Source organism: Eurosta solidaginis, chromosome 5, assembly GCF_040869045.1.
Source record: "Eurosta solidaginis isolate ZX-2024a chromosome 5, ASM4086904v1, whole genome shotgun sequence".
Classification (NCBI taxonomy): Eukaryota; Metazoa; Arthropoda; class Insecta; order Diptera; family Tephritidae; genus Eurosta; species Eurosta solidaginis.
In genome coordinates, this window is record NC_090323.1 from 19,362,278 (window position 1) to 19,386,557 (window position 24,280).

General features: G+C 39.5%; 2 protein-coding genes across 2 annotated transcripts in view; one reads left to right on the forward strand and one right to left on the reverse strand.

The window, feature by feature from the left end:
* kug (kugelei) overlaps window positions 1-24,280 on the forward strand; it is a 175,590-nt gene that overhangs the window by 73,031 nt on the left and 78,279 nt on the right. Inside the window, exons 6-11 of the mRNA XM_067792242.1 lie at window positions 7,334-7,541; window positions 7,600-7,661; window positions 9,856-10,011; window positions 10,088-10,454; window positions 21,020-22,028; window positions 23,036-23,221. Coding sequence (XP_067648343.1) covers window positions 7,334-7,541; window positions 7,600-7,661; window positions 9,856-10,011; window positions 10,088-10,454; window positions 21,020-22,028; window positions 23,036-23,221 — 1,988 coding nt within the window. The remainder of the gene's footprint in view (window positions 1-7,333; window positions 7,542-7,599; window positions 7,662-9,855; window positions 10,012-10,087; window positions 10,455-21,019; window positions 22,029-23,035; window positions 23,222-24,280) is intronic.
* Window positions 1-24,280, reverse strand: part of Su(z)12 (Polycomb protein Su(z)12) — a 237,556-nt gene that overhangs the window by 72,751 nt on the left and 140,525 nt on the right. The window lies entirely within an intron of this gene.

The window sequence follows — 24,280 nt, forward strand, 5'->3', positions numbered from 1 at the left end:
GGCGGTGTAAAACTTACTCTGTATTATAGCACACATCAACAGCTTCAATTTGATACCCATAATATAAAAACACATTCTAGGTGTATCCGGGCCCATGTTTTGGCCTATATCTCGAGACCGTAGTCACCCAGCGGTGTAAACCTTACTCTGTACTAAAGCATACATTATATCAACATTCATGTTGATATTTAAAAAAACTTTTATTTTGGTTTATAATATAAAATTTATTTTTGTTTATTTTTGAGTTTAGATATTTTCCAACTAATTAGAATTTTCTTTTTTTGAAGTTATTCAAAATTTTAAGTTAACACGAAAACTCAATTAAAATTATTTTAAAAATTAAAGTAAAGAGTACAAAGTAGTTAACACTATATTTACTTAACATTTCATGCAGAGGACTAAGTTCTGTTGCTAACATTTTAATATATCTGTGATAGTAATTTATCATACCTAAAAATTTTTGTAATTTATTTATAGAAATTGGTTTTTCAAAATTTGTTATGATTTCAATTCTATCGAAAGATGGTTTAATACCTTCGCCTGAAATTTCGTAACTTAAAAAATTTAATTTATTTACACCGAGAGTACATTTTGAAGGTTTGATATTTAAATTATATTCTTCAAGTCTTTTGAAAACTGATTTTAAATGATTTATATGTTGATCTTCATTATCACTGGCAATAAGAATGTCATCAATGTATGTAAATACAAAATCGAAATCAGAAAATACTTCATTAATAAAGCGTTGGAAAGTTTGAGCACTGTTTCGTAAACCGAAAGGCATTCTTACGAATTCAAACATTCCAAAAGGGGTAGTTATTGCAGTTTTATGAATGTCTTCTTCTGCCATTGGAATTTGGTGGTAAGCACGCATAAGATCAATTTTGGAAAAAAATTGTTTGTTTTTTAAATCAATTGTTAAATCGTGAATATGTGGTAAAGGATACCGATCTGGTGTAGTAATAAAATTAAGTCTTCGATAGTCTCCGCAAGGTCTCCAATCATTTGGTTCTTTTTTAGGAACGAGATGAAGTGGAGATGCAATAGGAGAATTTGAGGGTCTGCATATACCCGTTTTAACTAAAAATTCAAATTCAGCTTTAGCAATTTTAAGTTTGATTGGATCAAGACGTCTGGGTTTCGAAAATGGTAAAATACCTTTTGTTTCTATCCTGTGAACCGTATGGTGTTTAACTTTTTTAGTATAATCTGGTTCACAGGTAATAGACGGAAATTCATTAAGTAATTTTGAAAACTTATTTTCGACAATAGGAATTTTGAGTGAGAAAATATCAGAAAATCCAGAAGATCCAGCAACTTTAATTTTTGTAGTAGAATCCATTATTTCTTTATTTTTAATATTGACAATAATTCCGAATTTTTCTAAAAAGTTTGCTCCTAAAATTGGTGTATCAATGTTCGCAATAATGAATGGAAATTCAAAATCTCTTCTTAAACCTAAATCAATTTTAAGTAGTTTTGTACCAAAAGTTTCAATTGAAGAACCGTTTGCTGCGGTCAAAGTAAGATCCGAATTTCTTTTATAAATTTTAAATTTAGAAAAAGGAATAACTGATACAACTGCGCCGGTATCGATAAGAAAATTAAGTTTATTGAATTTATCAAATATGAATAGGCGACGAGTAGGTTTAATAATAGTTCCATTATCCGTCACCGTCATAATGGATCGTTTCAGTTTAAATTTTGTTCGTAATTTGAATTATGATTTTGATTAAAATTGCATGGGGGTATACATTTGAGAGCGTTATTCTTAAATTTTTTGTGATACCAACAAATAGTTGTTTGTGAATTAAAATTACGATTGTTTGAAAAATTTCTTGATCCTGAAAAATTTCGAGATTTAGATCTATTTCTATCTTTAGATCTTGAACGGATTTGTAATTGATTAATATCATTAGAAATTTTATTTAAATTTTGAAAAATAGCCGTGGTTAATTCAGTTAAATTTTTAACGCATTGTTCTAAAATATTATTATTTATACTTGAGACTACAGGAGATTTGGAAGAATGAGGTTTATTGATTAAATCAAAAAGTTTGTCAGCTAAAATAATAATTTCATCTCTGTTTTGATTATTATTGGAAGTCAAATGAATTTGTATTTCTTGTGGTAATTTACGAATCCACAATTTAAAGAGTAATTCTTGACTAACTATGGAGTCAGAACCTATAAGTGATTTCATAAATCTGAATAATTCAGATGGTGAACGATCATCAAGTTCAGTTTTTGAAAATAATTGTTCTAATCGTTTTTCTTCGCTAAGAGAAAATCTTTCACATAGAACTTTTTTGATTGTATCATATTTATTAAAAAGAGGAGGTGGGTTAATAACATCTAAAATTTTAGATATAGTATCTCGTTGAAGAGTAATTAGAATATTTTGAAATTTTAAATTATCATCATTGATATTGTTAATTTCAAATTGTCCTTCAGCAAGCAAAAACCAGGCATCAGGACAATCTTGCCAAAATTGTGGTAATTTAATAGATTTAGTAGAAGGAAAATTTGTAAAGTTATCTTGTGTTGAAGTATTTTGTGTTGTATTAGAGATGTTGTTTTGTGTTGTATTAATGTTAGAATTTTGAGTTGTATTGTGAGTCATGATGTTATTTGTATGGTTGATATTTTGATTTTCTGAATTTGTAAATTTACGAGTTCGTATTGGTGAACGTAGAACTATATGAAAAGAAATTTAAATGAAACATTTGAAAATAAGAAAATATTTAAGAATTTTTTGGAAAGGGAGTTAACAATTTAAATACAATATTTAATTTTATATAAAAAATAAATAAATTTAAATAACGTATATTAAAATTTTTAAGATATAAAAATAATCTTAAAATAAATTTGAAAGTTAAAAGGTTTAAAATTTTAATTTAAATTATAATTGAAAAATTTAAATTTAATATTAAAATAAAAATTATACTTACATAAAATTAAATTTAATAAAAAAATATTAAAATTAATAAGTAGTTGATTGATGATTGTTTAAAAATATCTTGAAATTAATATCTGGATTGTTTGATATCGTAATGCTTTTAAAATATGCAATGGCTTTGTTGTTTTCTTTGTAAATCTCTTAATTTTCATCGTGATGTCTTCATTTTAAATCTGTTCTTGTGTGTATTGCGTGCAAAATTGTTGTTGTGGCTTTGATAACTCAATCGTTCCTTTTAAGAGTATTAGGTTGTAAATGTTTTAATTTTGTTTACACACACGTTTTTAGAGTTTTTTATATTTTTAATTTGATTTTCAACATTTATTCTATGTTTTAATGTTTCGTATATATAATTTACAGCGACTGTTATATGAAATTTGCACAGAATGTTGTTGTATTGCTTCACTAAGTTTAGTATAGCTTTTGAGAAATTGAAGCGATTCAGGCAATGTTTCGAGAAGATTTTTAGATAAATTAACGTATGTAGCTAATATGCTCTCTGATTTCGTTTGGAATACCTCATCAAGAATTGTTGAAAGATATTGCATTGTCATTACAGTCGTCAGTTGGACGACGTGGACTATTCAAACTATCTACACTCATGTTATATGAACTATTTGGTATAAATGAAATTGTCGATGATGTCGATGATGTATCACTTTGATAAAGATGTTGTTGTTTTTCGATAGAGGCACACGCACGTTCACATAATGTTCATAGAATACGCGTAGTATGGATTTAAGCGAATTGCCGTCGATTTGTAAGTTAATTAAATGTGCCAAGGAGGTCAATGACAATGGTAGATTAGTTGTTGAATTATTCGTAAAATCAAGTTTTATTAGATTTTTTAACAGCGAAATTTCATCCGGAATTTTCGTAATTTTGTTATCGCGTAAATCGAGAGTAGGTCAGAAGGATCGTTGGTAGGATCGCCAATATATCAACATTCATGTTGATATTTAAAAAAACTTTTATTTTGGTTTATAATATAAAATTTATTTTTGTTTATTTTTGAGTTTAGATATTTTCCAACTAATTAGAATTTTCTTTTTTTGAAGTTATTCAAAATTTTAAGTTAACACGAAAACTCAATTAAAATTATTTTAAAAATTAAAGTAAAGAGTACAAAGTAGTTAACACTATATACATCAACAGCAAAATTTGATACCTATAATGTAAAAACACATTCTAGGTGTATCCGGGTCCACGTTTTGGCCTACATCTCGAGACCCTAGTCACCCAGCGACATAAAACTTACTATGTACTAAATCACACATCAACAGCTTCAATTTGATACCCATAATGTAAAAACACATCCTAGTGTTACCCTGATCCACGTTTTGGCCTATATCTCGAGACCCTAGTCACCAATAGGTATGAAAACTACCCTGTACTAAAGCACTCATCAACAGCTTCAATTTGATACCCACAATGTAAAAGCATTGTCTAGGCGTTCACGGGCCCACGTTTGGCCTATATCTCCAGACCCTAGTCACCCAGGGGTATGAAAATTATCCTCTACTAAATCACTCATCAACAGCTTTCATTTGTTATCCATATTGTATAAACACATTCTAGGGGTACCCGGGTCCACGTTTTGGCCTATATCTCGAGACCCTAGTCACCCAGGGGTATGAAAATTATCCTGTACTATAGCATTCATCAACAGCTTTCATTTGTTATCCATATTGTATAAACACATTCTAGGGTACCCGGGTCCACGTTTTGGGCTATATCTCGAAACCCTAGCCTCCCAGTTGTATGAAAATTATTCTGTACTATAGCACTCATCAACAGTTTTCATTTGATATCCATATTGTATAAACACGTTCTAGGGTACCCGGGTCCACTTTTGGGCTATATCTCGAGACCCTAGCCTCCCAGTTGTATGAAAATTATCCTTTACTATAGCACTCATCAACAGCTTTCATTTGACATCCATATTGCATAAACACATTCTAGTGGTACCCGGGTCACGATTTGGGCTATATCTCGAGACCCTAGCCTCCCAGTTGTATGCAAATTATCCTGTAGTATAGCACTCATCAACAGCTTTCATTTGATATCCATATTGTATAAACACATTCTAGGGGTACCCGGGTCCACGTTTTGGGCTATATCTTGAGACCCTAGCCTCCCAGTTGTATGAAAATTATCCTGTACTATAGCACTCATCAACAGCTTACATTTGAAATCCATATTGTATAAACACATTCTAGGGGTACCCGGGTCCACGTTTTGATCTCAAGACCCTAGGCACGTAGCGAAAACAAAGGCAGACGTTGGCCGATTCCCAGACCTACCCAATATGCTCACAAAATTTCAGGAGAATCGGTTCAGCCGTTTCGGAGGAGTTAAGGCTCTAACACCGTGACACAACAATTTTATATATTAGATAAATCAAAAATCGTTAAACATATCATTACAAAATTCGGCGGAGAGGTTGCCTTTCATACTCCTATATTGCTATAAAAGGCTGGGTACATTCCCAAACATCAGAGTGCCGATATATTGCTGTTTAAACGTTTTTGGTTTTGTATTCAATAATCGAATGTACCTAAATTAAAATTTTATAGGCTGTCTTGTTGTCTTGTTTTGATTTCGAATTCAAAACACATCGCGAGCATTTTCTATTAGCAATATATTTTCATTACATATATGTTGCCTCTACTATAAGGAATGCTTTTAAGAAAAATTAACGAAATCGGTTAAGGACCACGCCCACTTTTATATAAAAGATTTTTAGAAGGGTCGTAGACTAGAATAATAAGCTATAACTTAGCAAAAAATAGTTTTGAATCAATGATATTTCACTTATCAAGTTTTATTGTAAGAAGAAATGGAGAAATTTTTTTTAATGGGCGGTGCCACGTGTTATGTAGCAAAGTACTTTATCTGAAATGAAATGTACAATTGAAGCTCACGATGAGTATATAATGTTCGGTTACACCCGAACTAAGACACCTTTACTTGTTTTTATATACACGCTATCTAAGAAGTCACCTGAAGATTGCCTTATCTGAGAATTTGTTTCAAAAGTGCCATATATCTATAAAATTAAGCTGAGGTACATCGTTTGGGAAACGAATTCTAAATTGGCCCCTTTTCACAATAAATCCTGAAAATTATTCTGGAATAAAGGGTTTTCGAACTGGAAGCACAAATAACTCAGGCGGCGTCAAAAAATTGTGCATAGTTTATACAAAATTGGATGTTGAGGAGGCTAAGTTTTTAGCGATAACAATTCCACTGGCAGAATCGAAATGCAAATGGGGTTAAGCTCTCCAAGGGGGAATGAGATTAAAAAATTCCCTCGGTATGCATGCCTGTCGTAAGAGACAACTAAAATTCACATAGAAAAACGTAGTGCGAGCGGTCAAAGATATCGTTCCCGCGGCTGTTGGGAAATTACCACATGCTTACTGGATTCATATCCGACAAAGCATTAAGCCTTCGGGGAGTGTACAGAACAACAAAAATGCAACTCAGTTGGCTCCTTTTCTTAAAAACTGTTGAAAGGGAGCCTGGACCAAAAAAAGATCAATAAATACTTGGCGCGATTCACAACCCCAGAGATTTAGGCCGAACTTCTGTTTCCATTTCCGGATTGGTAGGAGTAGCACGCTACCACCACACCACCGCGGCTGCTATCTTTTTCCTAAGTTAACACAAAAGTCGTACCTTAGGCCCCATACTCTGATAAGTTGCCGTCGCTTAGTGCCTTCGTTAAAGTTGTTTGCCCCGGGTTAGTGCTGGAGCCTTTTCAGCATAAGATTTACAGCTTACCACCGCAGCTGCCAAAGTTGCCTGAAAGTTTGGTAGCATAGTTTCGCTTTCACTGCCCATTTCTTTGCTTTTTAAAAACTTAGTGCTCAACGTTATTGAAACCATCATACTAAAGAACTGACCCATAGTTTTCCTTGTGGTTTCTTATTTTTCACTTCGGTTTAAGGTAACCTGGTCATAACGTTCGGTGAGCCTTTGTTGCTTTCTCGTACCGAGAACTAATAAACTAGTATCCTGAAGGGTTTTAGATCTCACTGGAGCAACTTTTCTCAGCTAGGAAGCGAGACCGTGAAGACATTCAGTCTATGTCAATCTAATCTTGGAAGTAAGAAGTTGCCACACAGCCCTCGTCCCAAAAACGAGGACAATTACTTTTAACATTTACTTCGATCTTTTGAGGCTCGAGTTTTTATTTCAATATGTTTGGGTAGGCGATATTTTCAAAGTGATTTTTAGAATGAAACCATTTCTTTTCCTTACATTTCATGTCTCCAGTCACAACTGCAAACCCATTCAATGATGTAGTACTAGCTCTTAATTAACCGTAAAGTCCATATCGGAGTGTATATACTTGTTTCTCTTTTCCCAGGTCAACATTCAAGTGGAGGATGAGAATGATAATGTACCGTTAACAGAAAAACCAGTCTACTATGTATCTGTTTTGGAAGCTAGTCCAGAAAACACGCCTGTTATACAACTAACTGCCCACGACAATGATAAAAATCCGGCTCAGTTCTTTACTTATAGAATAACTTCAGGAAATCCGGAGGGCTTCTTTGAATTGAATTCAACCACAGGTAAGATACAAACATACATACTAGTCCTAACTCGTAAGTAAAATACATTATTGACTAGGAGCTTTGACCACAACGGAGAGGAAACTGGACAGAGAGAATCAAGCTGAGCATATTCTAGAGGTAATAACTTGTATAACTTTAAGCTTTGTTTAAAAACAGTAATCTGTGACTATGTTGGTTAAAGTCATTGATTAACGAGCAACGGGGCAATCATTTGTTTGAAAAATTTGTTTCTTGAAATACGCAAATAAATAAAAACTTTCTCAGATACTTTCTCAGCGACTAATAAACCAAATGGAATTACAATATGATGAATTTCATATCAAAACCGATATGGATTGAACCCGACCCCCTCAGTTTTTGATGAAATTTTGCATACAGGTACACTTTACATATACAAACATAACCTCATTTTTATAAATTACATTTTTGGAAAATTGTGGACGTGGAAAGGTGTCAAAGTTGTGAAAAATGCGTGAAAAATTACGGTAACAGATACTTTTGAGCTGTGATAACTACGGAATGGCTCAACCGATTTCAAAGATCTTGGTACCGTTGGAAAGTTATTCAGATCGGAAAACATACACTTTAAACAATTTTGAATACACTGAAAAAAATGTTTTTTTTTCTAAAATAAAGTTTTAAACTTGAAACAAAAAAAAAACTTCAAAGGCCAAGCGTTTTAAAATAAAATAAATTTTTTTAGAAACGTCTATTTAATATATATAACATCCAAAAACTAAAATGGCGTATTTTTTATTTTTTTTTTATTTAAAATTTAAGTAAAAGTACCTCTTTATTTTTCATATTATGGTACTTTTGAGCTGTGATACCTAACTACGGAATGGCTCAACCGATTTCAAAGATCTTGGTACCATTGGAAAGGTATTTGAATCGGCTTTCGAAAGTATACACTGTAAAATAATTTTATTACACTGAACATTTTTTTGTTTCAAAAATAAAATTTTAAACTTGGAAAAAAATTCAAAGGCCAAGTGTTTTAAAATAAAATATATTTTTATTAGAAAGGTCTATTTAATATATATAACATATCCAAAAACTAAAATGACGTTTTTTTCTTCTTTTTTTTTATAAAAATTTTGAGATAAATTCATCTCTCTATATTTTGATATCAAAGTACTTTTGAGCTATGATAACTATAGAATGGCTGAACCGATTCAAATAGGCTTTCGAAAACGCATACTGTAAGAATTTTTATTTCGCTGAAAACCATTCCTTTTTAAGTTTTTTAAAAACTAAACTTGGAAAAAAATTACAAATATCAAGCATTTAAAAACAAAAAAATGCTTTTCAGTGTAATAATCAGTGTACGATTTCGATAGCTGATTAGAATACCTTTCCAATGGTACCAAGATGTTGAAAATCGGTTGAGCCACTCCGTAGTTATCACAGCTCAAAAGTACCTATTACCGTCATTTTCCACGCATTTTTCACAACTTCGACACCTTGCCACGCCAAAAATGTTTCAAAAATGCAATTTCTAAAAATGAGGTGGTGGTTGTATAGGTAAAGTGTACCTCTATGCAAAATTTCATCAAAATATGAGGGGCCGGGTTCAAAATGTGCCTTTTTTATAGGTTTTGATATGAAATTCATCATATGTGTGAAGCAGGGACAGAAAATAATAATTCTTTTTTCGGAGTCGAAAAAGTCCGGGTCAAAAAATTGCCCTAGGTGAAAATGTTTGAGTTCTCAGGTATCCCTATAGCAATATCATGTCGATTCATGCATCCTTTTTATTTTTCGAACTTTTTCCATAAAAGTCCACATATAAAAGAAAATCTGTATTTTTATACTCAGCGTGCTTTGCACACAGAGTATATTAACTTTGATTGGATAACGGTTGGTTGTACAGATATGAAGGAATTGAGATAGATATAAGACTTCCATATATCAAAATCATCAGCATCGAAAAAAAATTTGGTTGAGCCATGTCCGTCCGTCTGTCCATCCGCTAGATGGATAACTTGAGTAAATATTGATATATCTCCACCTACACTAGCTTATCTGGACCCAGAATAGATTGGTATTGAAAATGAGTGAAATCGGATGATAACCACGCCCACTTTTTATATATATACAATTTTGGAAAACACAAAAAACCTTATAATTTAGTAAATAATATATTACAATGAATAAGATTGTCCCTCTTCATCACGAAATTGCATTGTACATTTCCGAAGGCATAAGAAAAAATCCGGACTGTGAAAGAAACACAGTATAACACATACAACTTATTAGGTTCCCCATGTTTACAGCTTCTACCAAGAACTTTCTATCTGATCTATTTTAGATTTCAATTTCTGATAACGGCACACCAGCTCTAACCTCAACCACGCGAGTTGTCGTAACAGTTGAAGATATTAACGATCATAGTCCAGAGTTCGAGCAGCGCTTTTACAAAATTCAAGTACCATCTACAGCGGACATAAACGATACTATATTCCAGGTATTTCAGATACTAAATTTATTCCCATTCAAGTCTCGAACAATGTATTAATTTATCGATACAAATTTTCGCCTAGGCACGTGCCATAGACAATGATATTGGAGAAAATGGACGCATAACTTACTATATCAAATCTGGTAAAGGAAAGAACCGTTTCCGCATGGATCCCGATGCTGGTTTCATTTATTTGATGAAACCACTGGAAAATGATGCTGAATATGATTTAAACATACGCGCTGAAGATAATGGAAGTCCTAAACGTAGCCAAAATGCTAAATTAAATATTGTTGTAATACAAATATCCACAAATTCGCCGCATGCACCCACAATAAAAGCGGACGATAGTTGTATTGATGTTACAGAAAGTGATAGACCGGGATTTTTGGTGGCGCTAGTGCAAGCGACTGATGAGGATAACGATCATTTGTGGTATAATTTGACAGGTGAGTAGTTGTTTGTTTTTGGTGAGGACTGAGGACGGATATAGAGCCCCGTTTATTTTAAATATTTTAAAGGCTACCACGGTTAGTCCGCTTAGTTTCGAGTGGTACGAAAAAAAGGTTTCCCACGAAATTTCATTCTAATACGACAGTGCGCTGGACAATCGCAAAGTAGATACTCGGCCCTTCCAAAGTTTGTAGCTTGGGTATTATGTTCTAATGCCAATAAGCGCAGCATAAGTCTCAACTGATCTTCATATTATTATTCAATTATCTTAGCCTGTGAGTCTGAGAACGTTATCAGCTGATTCATTTTGTTTTGTTGATTTTCCGACAGGGTAAATAATTGATGTCTATTGGCCGTCAATCCTTGTCAAATTTGGTTGAAGACAAACCGATTTCAGCGTTGACAATAAGCCAGTGCTGAGAGATAAGTAACTTGACAAGTTTCAGTAGTAAAACGACCTTCTTTGCTTATCGATAGCAAGAGCTTACCCACACCAGGCAATCCTAGTCGGGCTATTAGAATAGATTACTACACTTTTAACGGTACTAACTGTACACACTAATGAATTGCATCAGTTTTGCATTGCGAAGATCTCAGATTAAAACACGCTTGCTGAGTCCGAGAGGCAGACTGCCATAGGACGGACGTAGTTCATTTTTGTGTTGATATGATAATGGAAAGCTTCCAGTATTTGTCAAGAGGACGGAGTTATTTTATAACATACGTCCTAGTTTTTAATAGGGGGTTTCAGTTTGGTCGTTAAACAAACTTCTGGTAACACTACGGACTCATTCAGTCTATGTCTATAGGATGGGGCGAAGCACTGCTACAACAACAACATGGTGTCATGGTCCGACCAATACAAACTAACCTAACCTAATAATCGGTAACATTGAGCATATCATCATGCTCTTTTCGGAGAACGACCAATTAAGGCATGGATTTATGTTGTTGTTAATGTTATATTAGCGATAAAGACACTCCCCGAAATTTTTGGAAACCTTCTGCTAACGTTCGATTCGCTAAACTGTTGAATAAATAACTCCAATAGTCAATAATGCAAAATGGTCTTTATTAGACTAGCTTGAAAGTACTTCACAATAACACTTATACTTCACAACCAATCGCGTGCTTAAATCAAAACTGAATACGGACTACTCAGCTTGTGCTGCTTTTATACTCTCTGTTGGCTTGTCCGCATATTTCTCCAAATGTCTAGACGTGTCTCCTTCTAGAATCTACTACCTGGTTACCAGCTATATGCATGTGTATTTGTAGTTTATAGGCTCTCGCATAGCCATATGCCCGTGTATATGTGAGTACTGCTTCGGCAGATGATTACATGTGTTTGCGAGTATTTCTTCGTTGCCTTGTATGTAGGTAGGTAAGTAGGTGAAATGGCTGCGACCCTGGTCGCCCAAGTAGCTATTTAAAGCTTGATGCCATGTAACTCGTTTAAAACCTACGGAATGTTACGGTCAATGTATTACAACCAGCCAGAGTTGTTGATAAAATTAAGAATATTCGGGATTGCTATTACAGACAATCCTCTGAGGTCTTCTAGAAACGGGGTTCCAAGGAACCTTATCCGGGTTCTAGCTAGAGCAGGGCATTTACACATAAAGTGTTCTACTGTCTCCCTGGCATTTGGATCTTTGCAGCTTCTGCAGTACTCGTTATACGGAATGCCCATCTTTTCCGCATGCGTACCTACTGCCCAATGACCGGTGCAGACTGCTATCAGTTTGCGTGTGTTAGCCCTGGATTTGTTCAGAAGACTTCTCGTCCTCTTTCGATCATAGTTTGGCCAAATGCATTTTGATATCGCACAGGTGGTGATGTTATTCCACTTTGTGCTTTCTTCAAGTAGAAGCTTTGGATATTCCCCTTGGCTACTGCTAAGGGTATGCTTACTTCGACACTGGTTATTTCCTCGTTCATCTCCGATGAGCCCCTACTTGCTAGCTCGTCAGCCTTCTCGTTACCCTCTATCGCCCTATGACCCGGGACCCAGATAACGCGTAGTTCTAGATTGGTGGATAACTGGGATATGAGTCCCTTACTAGCCCACACTAATTTTGAGTTAATGTGTGGCGAGGAAAGCGCTTTTATCGCTGCTTGGCTATCCGCCAGGATGCAAACTTTACCAGCTACATTCAAGCCCTCCAGTGATTTGCAGGCTTGCCAAATCGCGATTTCTCCTTGAAACACGCTGCAGTGCGATGGCAGTCTGAATGATGCAGACAAATCTAGGGACTCAGAGAAGGCTCTGGCCCCCACTCCCGATTATTGGAGCCGTCATTGTAGATTTAGATGTCGTCGACCCGTATGCCCGGGTTTCCCTTCCACTCGTTCCTGCTTGGAATGGCGGTATTACAACCGTACTCAAACTTCAGTTTGCGAGGGTAGTAATCTGTCTCGGTACTACATGTACCATCCGGAAGTTTCTTTAGGATACTACTATGCCCTTGCTGAGTATCCTTCCAACACCCAGACTCTCTGAGTCTCAGTGCTTTTTGTGACGATGTACAAAGTATATGCAAGTCGATCGGAAGCAGCGTGGGGCAAGTGCGTCCGGCCCCTATGGCACCAACGCACGCAGTGCTCTGGACTTTTTGCAGGCTGGTGAGATTGTAGTTCTTACTTAGAGCTTCCCACCAGACTATGGAACCATAGGTAAGTACCGGTCGCACCACCGCCTTGTACATCCAAAGTACCATGCTTGGCTTGAGTCCCCATTTCTTACCAAACACTAATTTGCAGGCATAGAAGGCGATGCAGGCCTTCCGTACCCGCTCTTCGATGCATACTTTCCAGTTCAATTTGCTGTCAGTTGTTAGTCCCAGATACTTGGTACTCGATGACAGGGTTAGTTGCTGGCCGTTTAAGAATGGTAGTCTGAAGGCAGGTGGCTTGTACTTCCTCGTGAAGAGAAGCAGGTCCGTCTTGTCGGGATTTAACCTCAGGCCACATCCCTGTGCCCACCTGCTGAGTTTAGCCAAGGCCCTTTCCATGATTTCGCTCATTACCATATACCAAGATCGCCACGTCGTCGGCATACGCCACGATCTTAACCCCCCCCCCCCCCCCCCCATGCGTTAAGTTTTCCTAGGATTTCATTTATGGTGATCAACCAAAGCAGAGGTGAAAGCACCCCACCCTGTTGTGTGCCTCTGCATACCTGCTTGCCAACGCTAGCTCCGATTAGCTCTGCTGTTATTTCGCGGTTGCGAAGCAGGGTTGAAATCCAAAGCCGTATTGGGTCTTCAACCCCTGCCCTACCGAGGGCAGCCTCAATCGCTTCGGCTATTACATTGTTAAACGCGCCTTCCACATCAACAAACGCAGCCAGAGTGAACTGCTTGTGATGAAGGGAGTTTTCCACCGTTCGAACTACCTCATGTAGCGCGGTTTCTGTGGATTTCCCTCTCAGGTACGCGTGCTGTGCCGTGGAAAGTGGAGCATCGCCTAGAAGCTCCCGTATATGTATATCTAGTAATCTTTCGAACGTTTTCAGAACAAAGGACGTGAGATTTATTGGCCGAAAGTCTTTGGCTACTTCATGCCCCCTTCTGCCGGCCTTAGGGATGAAAACCACCCTTGTTTTCGTCCACGAGACCGGAATGTGATTGAGACGAATGCATGCCTCGAAGATCTCCTTTAGTTCCTTAACCAAAGATTTCTGAGTCTTCTGCAGCATAATAGGTAGAATACCATCCACGCCCGGTGATTTATATGGACAGAATCTATCTATTGCCCATGCAATTTTCTTCTCCGCTAAAAGGTTGTCTATGAGCCAACAGGTACTTCCTGATGTGCCGTCTCTGTATCGCGTACTCCCTCCCTCGATCCATCCGGGAAGTGAGCATCTACAAGGATGTTTAGATCCTGTCCATGTTCCATCGGCGCGCTTGACAAATGTCTTGTTTGAATGGCAAGAATCTTTCCCAGCCTGGCTGAGTCCTTCGTGGACTCAATCGACTCGCAGTGTTCTCGCCAGGAGCTTGATTTTGCTGTCCATATGGCTTTCTTATACTCCCTCAGAGCCGTCCTGTACTCCTGGAAATCGTTCCTGAAGTGACAGTCGTTGAAGACCCTCCTCAGCTTTGACCTCAGGTCGCTGAGATTTTTGTCCCACCACGGTGGGAAGGTCTTTTTGCTCCTCGAAATCGGACAGGCGACTTTAAAGGCCACCTGACAACTTTTCCCCAGAGACCGGACTCGGTCGTCAAGGCTGTCTGTAGATTGAATACGCGTCCTACTTCTATGGAGCCTATCACTGACTATCTTGTCAAATAAGCTCCAGGACATCCGTTTAGGGTTTCTGTGCGGCTGACTCATTTCTTTTTCCCAGTCTATGTTGAAAAGGATCAACCGGTGATCCGACAGGGAAAGTTTTTTCGACACCTCCCAGTTTCTAACCGTAAGCTCCCGGGAGTCAGACGTTAGTGTTATATCAAGGACTTCCTGCCACCCCGGCTAGTTAGCCGTACTCGGAAAACTAAAGGTGGGAGAGCTGCCCTTGTTACATACGTAAAGGTTGTTAGCTAATATAAATTCAAACAGAGACTCACCCCGTTCATTTATCTCGCTGCTCCCCCAAACCGCGTGCCTTGCGTTGACGTCGCAACCCATCACGACCGTCTCCTTCTTGGCTGTTTTTGCTACCATTTGCGCTACCTCCTCTGGAGGAGCGGGCCGATCGTGAGCCATATAAGCCGAGGCGATCGTCATGCTTCGGTCGCTTCTTGACTCGACCTTGACCACAGCAACGTCGTAACTATTAGGTAAAAAGAAAGCATTAATAGTATTCCTAACGAGGATACAGGCCTTCGGTTTACCTTCTCTATGTGTGTAAAAAAGGCTATAATTTCGGGTCTTTAGGCCCATCACCTGTGACCGCAAGACATATGGTTCCTGCACTAGGCGGACATCAATGTCCTCCTCCCAGAGGAGAACCAGCAGGTTGTCCGAGGCAACTTTTGAGTGCTGCAGGTTAGTTTGAGCCACCATGATCCTTCTCCTTCTTATTATTTTTATTTTCTGTGGGCATACAGTTCTCACGAGTTTGCATGGAATGGTTAGTCAGCCCCCGGCAGAGCCAGCATACCGGGGGTAAGGCACTTATACAACCGACCTTGCCCGGGCATCGGAGGGGACCGTTCGCGATCAGCCTTTCAGTATACAACCGCTGACCACACAGCCATCGGCACGGGTACCTCAACACCTTGGCTTGGGTGTTGTTGGTGCGGCAATCCTCACATCTCCTGCAGCGACAAGTGATGCGTTCTTCTGAACACGCCATCCGCAGAGGAGACTCCAACATGATACTTAAGCCCCTTCTCCACGACAAGGCAACCAACATTGAAGGGGTGCCTTGTATGTACATATGTGTGTAAATGATGGTTGATTTGTTTACGTACCAAGAGTGACAGCTTGCTTTATTGTTGTTGTGCCTTTATTTAATAACCGCTTAGTGAAGTGAGTATACTTAGTGATACTAATATTCGTCACAATATGACCACATTTAACCTTCTAGGCCATCCCGCGGAGTAGCGCAGAGCCGACCCTGGTGGTGCTTTAGGGCTATCTACCTATCTTCTCTTACTAAAGAGAGAATTTTCTCTCGAAGATTCGCACATCAGTGGATTGGCTAGGAATAATCCGCGAGACTCTTAATGTTAATGTTATATTAGCGATAAAGACACTCCCCGAAATTTTTGGAAACCTTCTGCTAACGTTCGATTCGCTAAACTGTTGAATAAATAACTCCAATAGTCAATAATGCAAAATGGTCTTTATTAGACTAGCTTGAAAGTACTTCACAATAACACTTATACTTCACAACCAATCGCGTGCTTAAATCAAAACTGAATACGGACTACTCAGCTTGTGCTGCTTTTATACTCTCTGTTGGCTTGTCCGCATATTTCTCCAAATGTCTAGACGTGTCTCCTTCTAGAATCTACTACCTGGTTACCAGCTATATGCATGTGTATTTGTAGTTTATAGGCTCTCGCATAGCCATATGCCCGTGTATATGTGAGTACTGCTTCGGCAGATGATTACATGTGTTTGCGAGTATTTCTTCGTTGCCTTGTATGTAGGTAGGTAAATAGGTGAAATGGCTGCGACCCTGGTCGCCCAAGTAGCTATTTAAAGCTTGATGCCATGTAACTCGTTTAAAACCTACGGAATGTTACGGTCAATGTATTACAACCAGCCAGAGTTGTTGATAAAATTAAGAATATTCGGGATTGCTATTACAGACAATCCTCTGAGGTCTTCTAGAAACGGGGTTCCAAGAACCTTATCCGGGTTCTAGCTAGAGCAGGGCATTTACACATAAAGTGTTCTACTGTCTCCCTGGCATTTGGATCTTTGCAGCTTCTGCAGTACTCGTTATACGGAATGCCCATCTTTTCCGCATGCGTACCTACTGCCCAATGACCGGTGCAGACTGCTATCAGTTTGCGTGTGTTAGCCCTGGATTTGTTCAGAAGATCTTCTCGTCCTCTTTCGATCATAGTTTGGCCAAATGCATTTTGATATCGCACAGGTGGTGATGTTATTCCACTTTGTGCTTTCTTCAAGTAGAAGCTTTGGATATTCCCCTTGGCTACTGCTAAGGGTATGCTTACTTCGACACTGGTTATTTCCTCGTTCATCTCCGATGAGCCCCTACTTGCTAGCTCGTCAGCCTTCTCGTTACCCTCTATCGCCCTATGACCCGGGACCCAGATAACGCGTAGTTCTAGATTGGTGGATAACTGGGATATGAGTCCCTTACTAGCCCACACTAATTTTGAGTTAATGTGTGGCGAGGAAAGCGCTTTTATCGCTGCTTGGCTATCCGCCAGGATGCAAACTTTACCAGCTACATTCAAGCCCTCCAGTGATTTGCAGGCTTGCCAAATCGCGATTTCTCCTTGAAACACGCTGCAGTGCGATGGCAGTCTGAAATGATGCAGACAAATCTAGGGACTCAGAGAAGGCTCTGGCCCCCACTCCCGATTATTGGAGCCGTCATTGTAGATTTAGATGTCGTCGACCCGTATGCCCGGGTTTCCCTTCCACTCGTTCCTGCTTGGAATGGCGGTATTACAACCGTACTCAAACTTCAGTTTGCGAGGGTAGTAATCTGTCTCGGTACTACATGTACCATCCGGAAGTTTCTTTAGGATACTACTATGCCCTTGCTGAGTATCCTTCCAACACCCAGACTCTCTGAGTCTCAGTGCTTTTTGTGACGATGTACAAAGTATATGCAAGTCGATCGGAAGCAGCGTGGGGCAAGTGCGTCCGGCCCCTATGGCACCAACGCACGCAGTGCTCTGGACTTTTTGCAGGCTGGTGAGATTGTAGTTCTTACTTAGAGCTTCCCACCAGACTATGGAACCATAGGTAAGTACCGGTCGCACCACCGCCTTGTACATCCAAAGTACCATGCTTGGCTTGAGTCCCCCATTTCTTACCAAACACTAATTTGCAGGCATAGAAGGCGATGCAGGCCTTCCGTACCCGCTCTTCGATGCATACTTTCCAGTTCAATTTGCTGTCAGTTGTTAGTCCCAGATTACTTTGGTACTCGATGACAGGGTTAGTTGCTGGCCGTTTAAGAATGGTAGTCTGAAGGCAGGTGGCTTGTACTTCCTCGTTGAAGAGAAGCAGGTCCGTCTTGTCGGGATTTAACCTCAGGCCACATCCCTGTGCCCACCTGCTGAGTTTAGCCAAGGCCCTTTCCATGATTTCGCTCATTACCATATACCAAGATCGCCACGTCGTCGGCATACGCCACGATCTTAACCCCACCCCCCCCCCCCCCCCCCCCCCCCCCCCATGCGTTAAGTTTTCCTAGGATTTCATTTATGGTGATCAACCAAAGCAGAGGTGAAAGCACCCCACCCTGTTGTGTGCCTCTGCATACCTGCTTGCCAACGCTAGCTCCGATTAGCTCTGCTGTTATTTCGCGGTTGCGAAGCAGGGTTGAAATCCAAAGCCGTATTGGGTCTTCAACCCCTGCCCTACCGAGGGCAGCCTCAATCGCTTCGGCTATTACATTGTTAAACGCGCCTTCCACATCAACAAACGCAGCCAGAGTGAACTGCTTGTGATGAAGGGAGTTTTCCACCGTTCGAACTACCTCATGTAGCGCGGTTTCTGTGGGATTTCCCTCTCAGGTACGCGTGCTGTGCCGTGGAAAGTGGAGCATCGCCTAGAAGCTCCCGTATATGTATATCTAGTAATCTTTCGAACGTTTTCAGAACAAAGGACGTGAGATTTATTGGCCGAAAGTCTTTGGCTACTTCATGCCCCCTTCTGCCGGCCTTAGGGATGAAAACCACCCTTGTTTTCGTCCACGAGACCGGAATGTGATTGAGACGAATGCATGCCTCGAAGATCTCCTTTAGTTCCTTAACCAAAGATTTCTGAGTCTTCTGCAGCATAATAGGTAGAATACCATCCACGCCCGGTGATTTATATGGACAGAATCTATCTATTGCCCATGCAATTTTCTTCTCCGCTAAAAGGTTGTCTATGAGCCAACAGGTACTTCCTGATGTGCCGTCTCTGTATCGCGTACTCCCTCCCTCGATCCATCCGGGAAGTGAGCATCTACAAGGATGTTTAGATCCTGTCCATGTTCCATCGGCGCGCTTGACAAATGTCTTGTTTGAATGGCAAGAATCTTTCCCAGCCTGGCTGAGTCCTTCGTGGACTCAATCGACTCGCAGTGTTCTCGCCAGGAGCTTGATTTTGCTGTCCATATGGCTTTCTTATACTCCCTCAGAGCCGTCCTGTACTCCTGGAAATCGTTCCTGAAGTGACAGTCGTTGAAGACCCTCCTCAGCTTTGACCTCAGGTCGCTGAGATTTTTGTCCCACCACGGTGGGAAGGTCTTTTTGCTCCTCGAAATCGGACAGGCGACTTTAAAGGCCACCTGACAACTTTTCCCCAGAGACCGGACTCGGTCGTCAAGGCTGTCTGTAGATTGAATACGCGTCCTACTTCTATGGAGCCTATCACTGACTATCTTGTCAAATAAGCTCCAGGACATCCGTTTAGGGTTTCTGTGCGGCTGACTCATTTCTTTTTCCCAGTCTATGTTGAAAAGGATCAACCGGTGATCCGACAGGGAAAGTTTTTTCGACACCTCCCAGTTTCTAACCGTAAGCTCCCGGGAGTCAGACGTTAGTGTTATATCAAGGACTTCCTCCCACCCCGGCTAGTTAGCCGTACTCGGAAAACTAAAGGTGGGAGAGCTGCCCTTGTTACATACGTAAAGGTTGTTAGCTAATATAAATTCAAACAGAGACTCACCCCGTTCATTTATCTCGCTGCTCCCCCAAACCGCGTGCCTTGCGTTGACGTCGCAACCCATCACGACCGTCTCCTTCTTGGCTGTTTTTGCTACCATTTGCGCTACCTCCTCTGGAGGAGCGGGCCGATCGTGAGCCATATAAGCCGAGGCGATCGTCATGCTTCGGTCGCTTCTTGACTCGACCTTGACCACAGCAACGTCGTAACTATTAGGTAAAAAGAAAGCATTAATAGTATTCCTAACGAGGATACAGGCCTTCGGTTTACCTTCTCTATGTGTGTAAAAAAGGCTATAATTTCGGGTCTTTAGGCCCATCACCTGTGACCGCAAGACATATGGTTCCTGCACTAGGCGGACATCAATGTCCTCCTCCCAGAGGAGGACCAGCAGGTTGTCCGAGGCAACTTTTGAGTGCTGCAGGTTAGTTTGAGCCACCATGATCCTTCTCCTTCTTATTATTTTTATTTTCTGTGGGCATACAGTTCTCACGAGTTTGCATGGAATGGTTAGTCAGCCCCCGGCAGAGCCAGCATACCGGGGGTAAGGCACTTATACAACCGACCTTGCCCGGGCATCGGAGGGGACCGTTCGCGATCAGCCTTTCAGTATACAACCGCTGACCACACAGCCATCGGCACGGGTACCTCAACACCTTGGCTTGGGTGTTGTTGGTGCGGCAATCCTCACATCTCCTGCAGCGACAAGTGATGCGTTCTTCTGAACACGCCATCCGCAGAGGAGACTCCAACATGATACTTAAGCCCCTTCTCCACGACAAGGCAACCAACATTGAAGGGGTGCCTTGTATGTACATATGTGTGTAAATGATGGTTGATTTGTTTACGTACCAAGAGTGACAGCTTGCTTTATTGTTGTTGTGCCTTTATTTAATAACCGCTTAGTGAAGTGAGTATACTTAGTGATACTAATATTCGTCACAATATGACCACATTTAACCTTCTAGGCCATCCCGCGGAGTAGCGCAGAGCCGACCCTGGTGGTGCTTTAGGGCTATCTACCTATCTTCTCTTACTAAAGAGAGAATTTTCTCTCGAAGATTCGCACATCAGTGGATTGGCTAGGAATAATCCGCGAGACTCTTCGCTGAGCCTGGAAACAACCGAATTCGATCGGCGATGATATTAAAAGAGCCATTGGCAGTCATTGCAAGCCTAAATTAGGTTGCAAGCCAATAAAGAAAATTTGGATATGTACTTAAGCCGTTTTTCTCCATTTTAGGCGGCAACGAAAGCAATGAATTCTACATTGGCAAGGACAATGGTCATATTTTACTATCAAAAAGTTTGGATCGTGAAACTCAAGCATCCTACAATTTGACCGTTAGCATTACAGATGGCACACATATCGTCAACACTGAACTACACATACGTGTCGTAGACATTAACGACAATCGTCCGCAATTCACACAAGATATCTACTATGTGAATATATCGGAAAATATCGAGGAGGAGGCAATCATTATGCAATTGCATGCCACCGATGAAGATGAAGATAATAAAATTTTCTACACCTTACATGCCGCTGAAGATCCAACATCTCTATCATTATTTCGTGTAGATTCAATAAGTGGTAATGTGCTGGTCACACAACGTTTGGATTACGAAAAAAGTCGACATCATACACTAATAGTAATTGCTAAGGATCAAGGTACACCGGCTAAACGAAATTATGCAAAAATTTTTATAACGGTACATGATCATAATGATCATCATCCAGAATTTATGAGTAAAATCGTACAAAGTAAAGTGCCAGAGACGGCAACAATTGGTTCGAAAGTAGCCGAATTGACTGCTTTAGATTTGGATAGCGGTAAAAATGCTGAAGTGAAATATTCGATTATAACGGGAAATATTGGCAATACATTCGAAATTGAACCAACAATGGGTATTGTTACGCTCTCCAAGCATTTAAATATTAACAAAATGCAAGAGTATATGCTACAAATCAAGGCTACAGATCTCGGTGAACCACCACTCTCCTCACAAATACCTTTGCACATCATCGTAACAATGTCCGAAAATGATCCACCCATTTTTATGGCACCATTGAATGTAATTGAAATTTATGAATCTATACCCGTTGGTACATTTGTCTGTCAAGTGGAGGCGCGTTCATCGTCGTCTATATTCTTTGAGATATTGGATGGTGATAAAGATGAATTTTTCCGTATTAATCCATCGACTGGTGTAATAACGGCGAATGATATCATTGACTATGAAAATAATAAGTAAGTAAACGTTCTCATTCGACTTTTAGGTACCGAAAGCGCCCAGACAGGCTTTAGATGATCAACCTTCGCAGTACGATTTTTTGTTTGTTATTATTTAAAGAAAGTTTTTTAAGCTTTGAAAAGTTTTAGATTTAACGGGAGTGTTTTAGAAATTCCCAAACTACGGGAGGTGAAATTAATACGGCGCGTCCAGATATGCCGCCCCTACGATAGCCGTTTCAACGCTCAACTTTGAAGTTGTCATCCCCAGAGCAGCTGAATTTATCTATACTGTTATTTATTACTCTCTTGTGAAGAGATGGTATCGAAACTCACATCGCGCAAAGGAAATATCACATGCAAATAATGGTTTTACGAAACGGGCTTTTCCAGGCTTGAACCCTATTTTAGTAGTGTTGAGGATTGTTGTAGCGATAAAGAAACTGCTCTAAGGATTTGACATCAAAGTCCTTTAACGGTAGTCCAAGGAAACTAGCAGTACTATTAGAGGCGTAGGTTTCATGTTACATTTGAAAAGATGGTTGCTGTCATGTGGGGTCTAGTCTCATGCAGTATATACATTACGAATGTCGGCGTTGATTCAGGACAAGTAAGAGTTCAACATGTTACAATGTCCACAAAGAATTTGGGGCAGGGTGACTCGGGTCTCCCTTGGTTGCCTGCTTTCTTCTTGGAAAAGGGTTGAATAGGGCCTCCTCGTGCTTATCTAGATCAAACGGCTGCGTTGGCAGGTGCCGGATCTCATCACAGTGCTTAAGAAGATGGTTACTTATTCCTCATAGATGCGGGACTAGTTGAAACAGTTGCACGTTAGGGTGTCCCTTGAGGTCTTTCATGAAGATGTACATGGGTAATAAGAAGAAATCCCGTAGCAGTTCTGGTAGGTCTGCAGCCTTCTGTTATTATTTGGCGGCTCGAAAATATCTTCTTACTAAACTTTTAACAACTCCTTCAATTAATAAACTAGTGTACGCGGTAATGTAATTTATTTTTGCTCTTTGCAGATCCTTCAATCTTACCACTATCGCCACAAACATGGCATCGGCAACTTCCAAACACAATATAATTATACACATTTTGGATATTAACGATAACGAGCCCGTCTTCCAAAAACGTGAATATAACGGTACAATTTCGGAAATGGCAAAAATTGGTTCGTTCGTTTTTCAAAAAAATGATCCACAGAAAAGGTAATTCAAACTAAATATTTATATTTACTTACTTTTACTTGGACAGTTCACAAAAGTCTCATATTCATTTCTAAATATTTTCTGCTCGCTTGGAAAAAAAATTTTTATAGAAATGCAACAACAAACTGAGCATGGTATGGATGATAATTTCAATTTTCTCCCGGGAGTGGGATTTGAACCCGCGCTCCTACGATGGTTGAAGTGTTCGATTTTGCTATATGTCGGGAAATTTGTCTACTAATACTAATAATAACAAGTAAGGAAGGCTAACTTTCGGTGTAACCGAACATTACATACTCAGCTGAGAGCTTAGCTGCGTTGGTTTCGTAGGGTTTCGTCGATGGTTTATGAGTGGTTTTTAATTCCATATCATATACGTTTGGGAAATATCGACCCATGACGTTTTTTGGAACGATTTTCCTTCATCCTTTTTCAAATAAGGGAAAATAACCATGTAGGAAAATTAACCTAGGATAACTCTGGAATGTGTTTGTATGACATGAGTAGCAAATGAAAGGTGTTAATGAGTATTTCAAAAGGGAATGGGCCTTAGTTCTATAGATGAACGCTTTTTCGAGATATCGACCAAAATGTGGACCAGGGTGACCCAGAACATCATCTGTCGGGTACCGCTAATTTATATATATATGTAATACCACGGAACAGTATTCCCGCTATGATTCCAAGGGCTTTTGATTTCGCCCTGCAGAACTTTTTCATTTTTTTCTACTTAATATGGTAGGTGTCACACCCATTTTACAAAGTTTTTCCAAAAGTTATATTTTGCACCAAAAAACCAATCCAATCATCATGTTTGATCCCTTTTTTCGTGTTTGGTAAAGAATTATTGCATTTTTCTCATTTTTCGAAATTTTGGATATAGAAAAAGAGGGCGTGGTTATAGTCAGATTAATAAAGCGTGTTCAGATAAGTACGTGAACTAAGTTCAGTAAAGATGTATCGATTTTTGCTCAAGTTATCGTGTTAACGGCCGAGCGGAAGGCCAGACGGTCGTGGCTGTGTAAAAAAACTGGGCGTGGCTTCAACCGATTTCGCCCA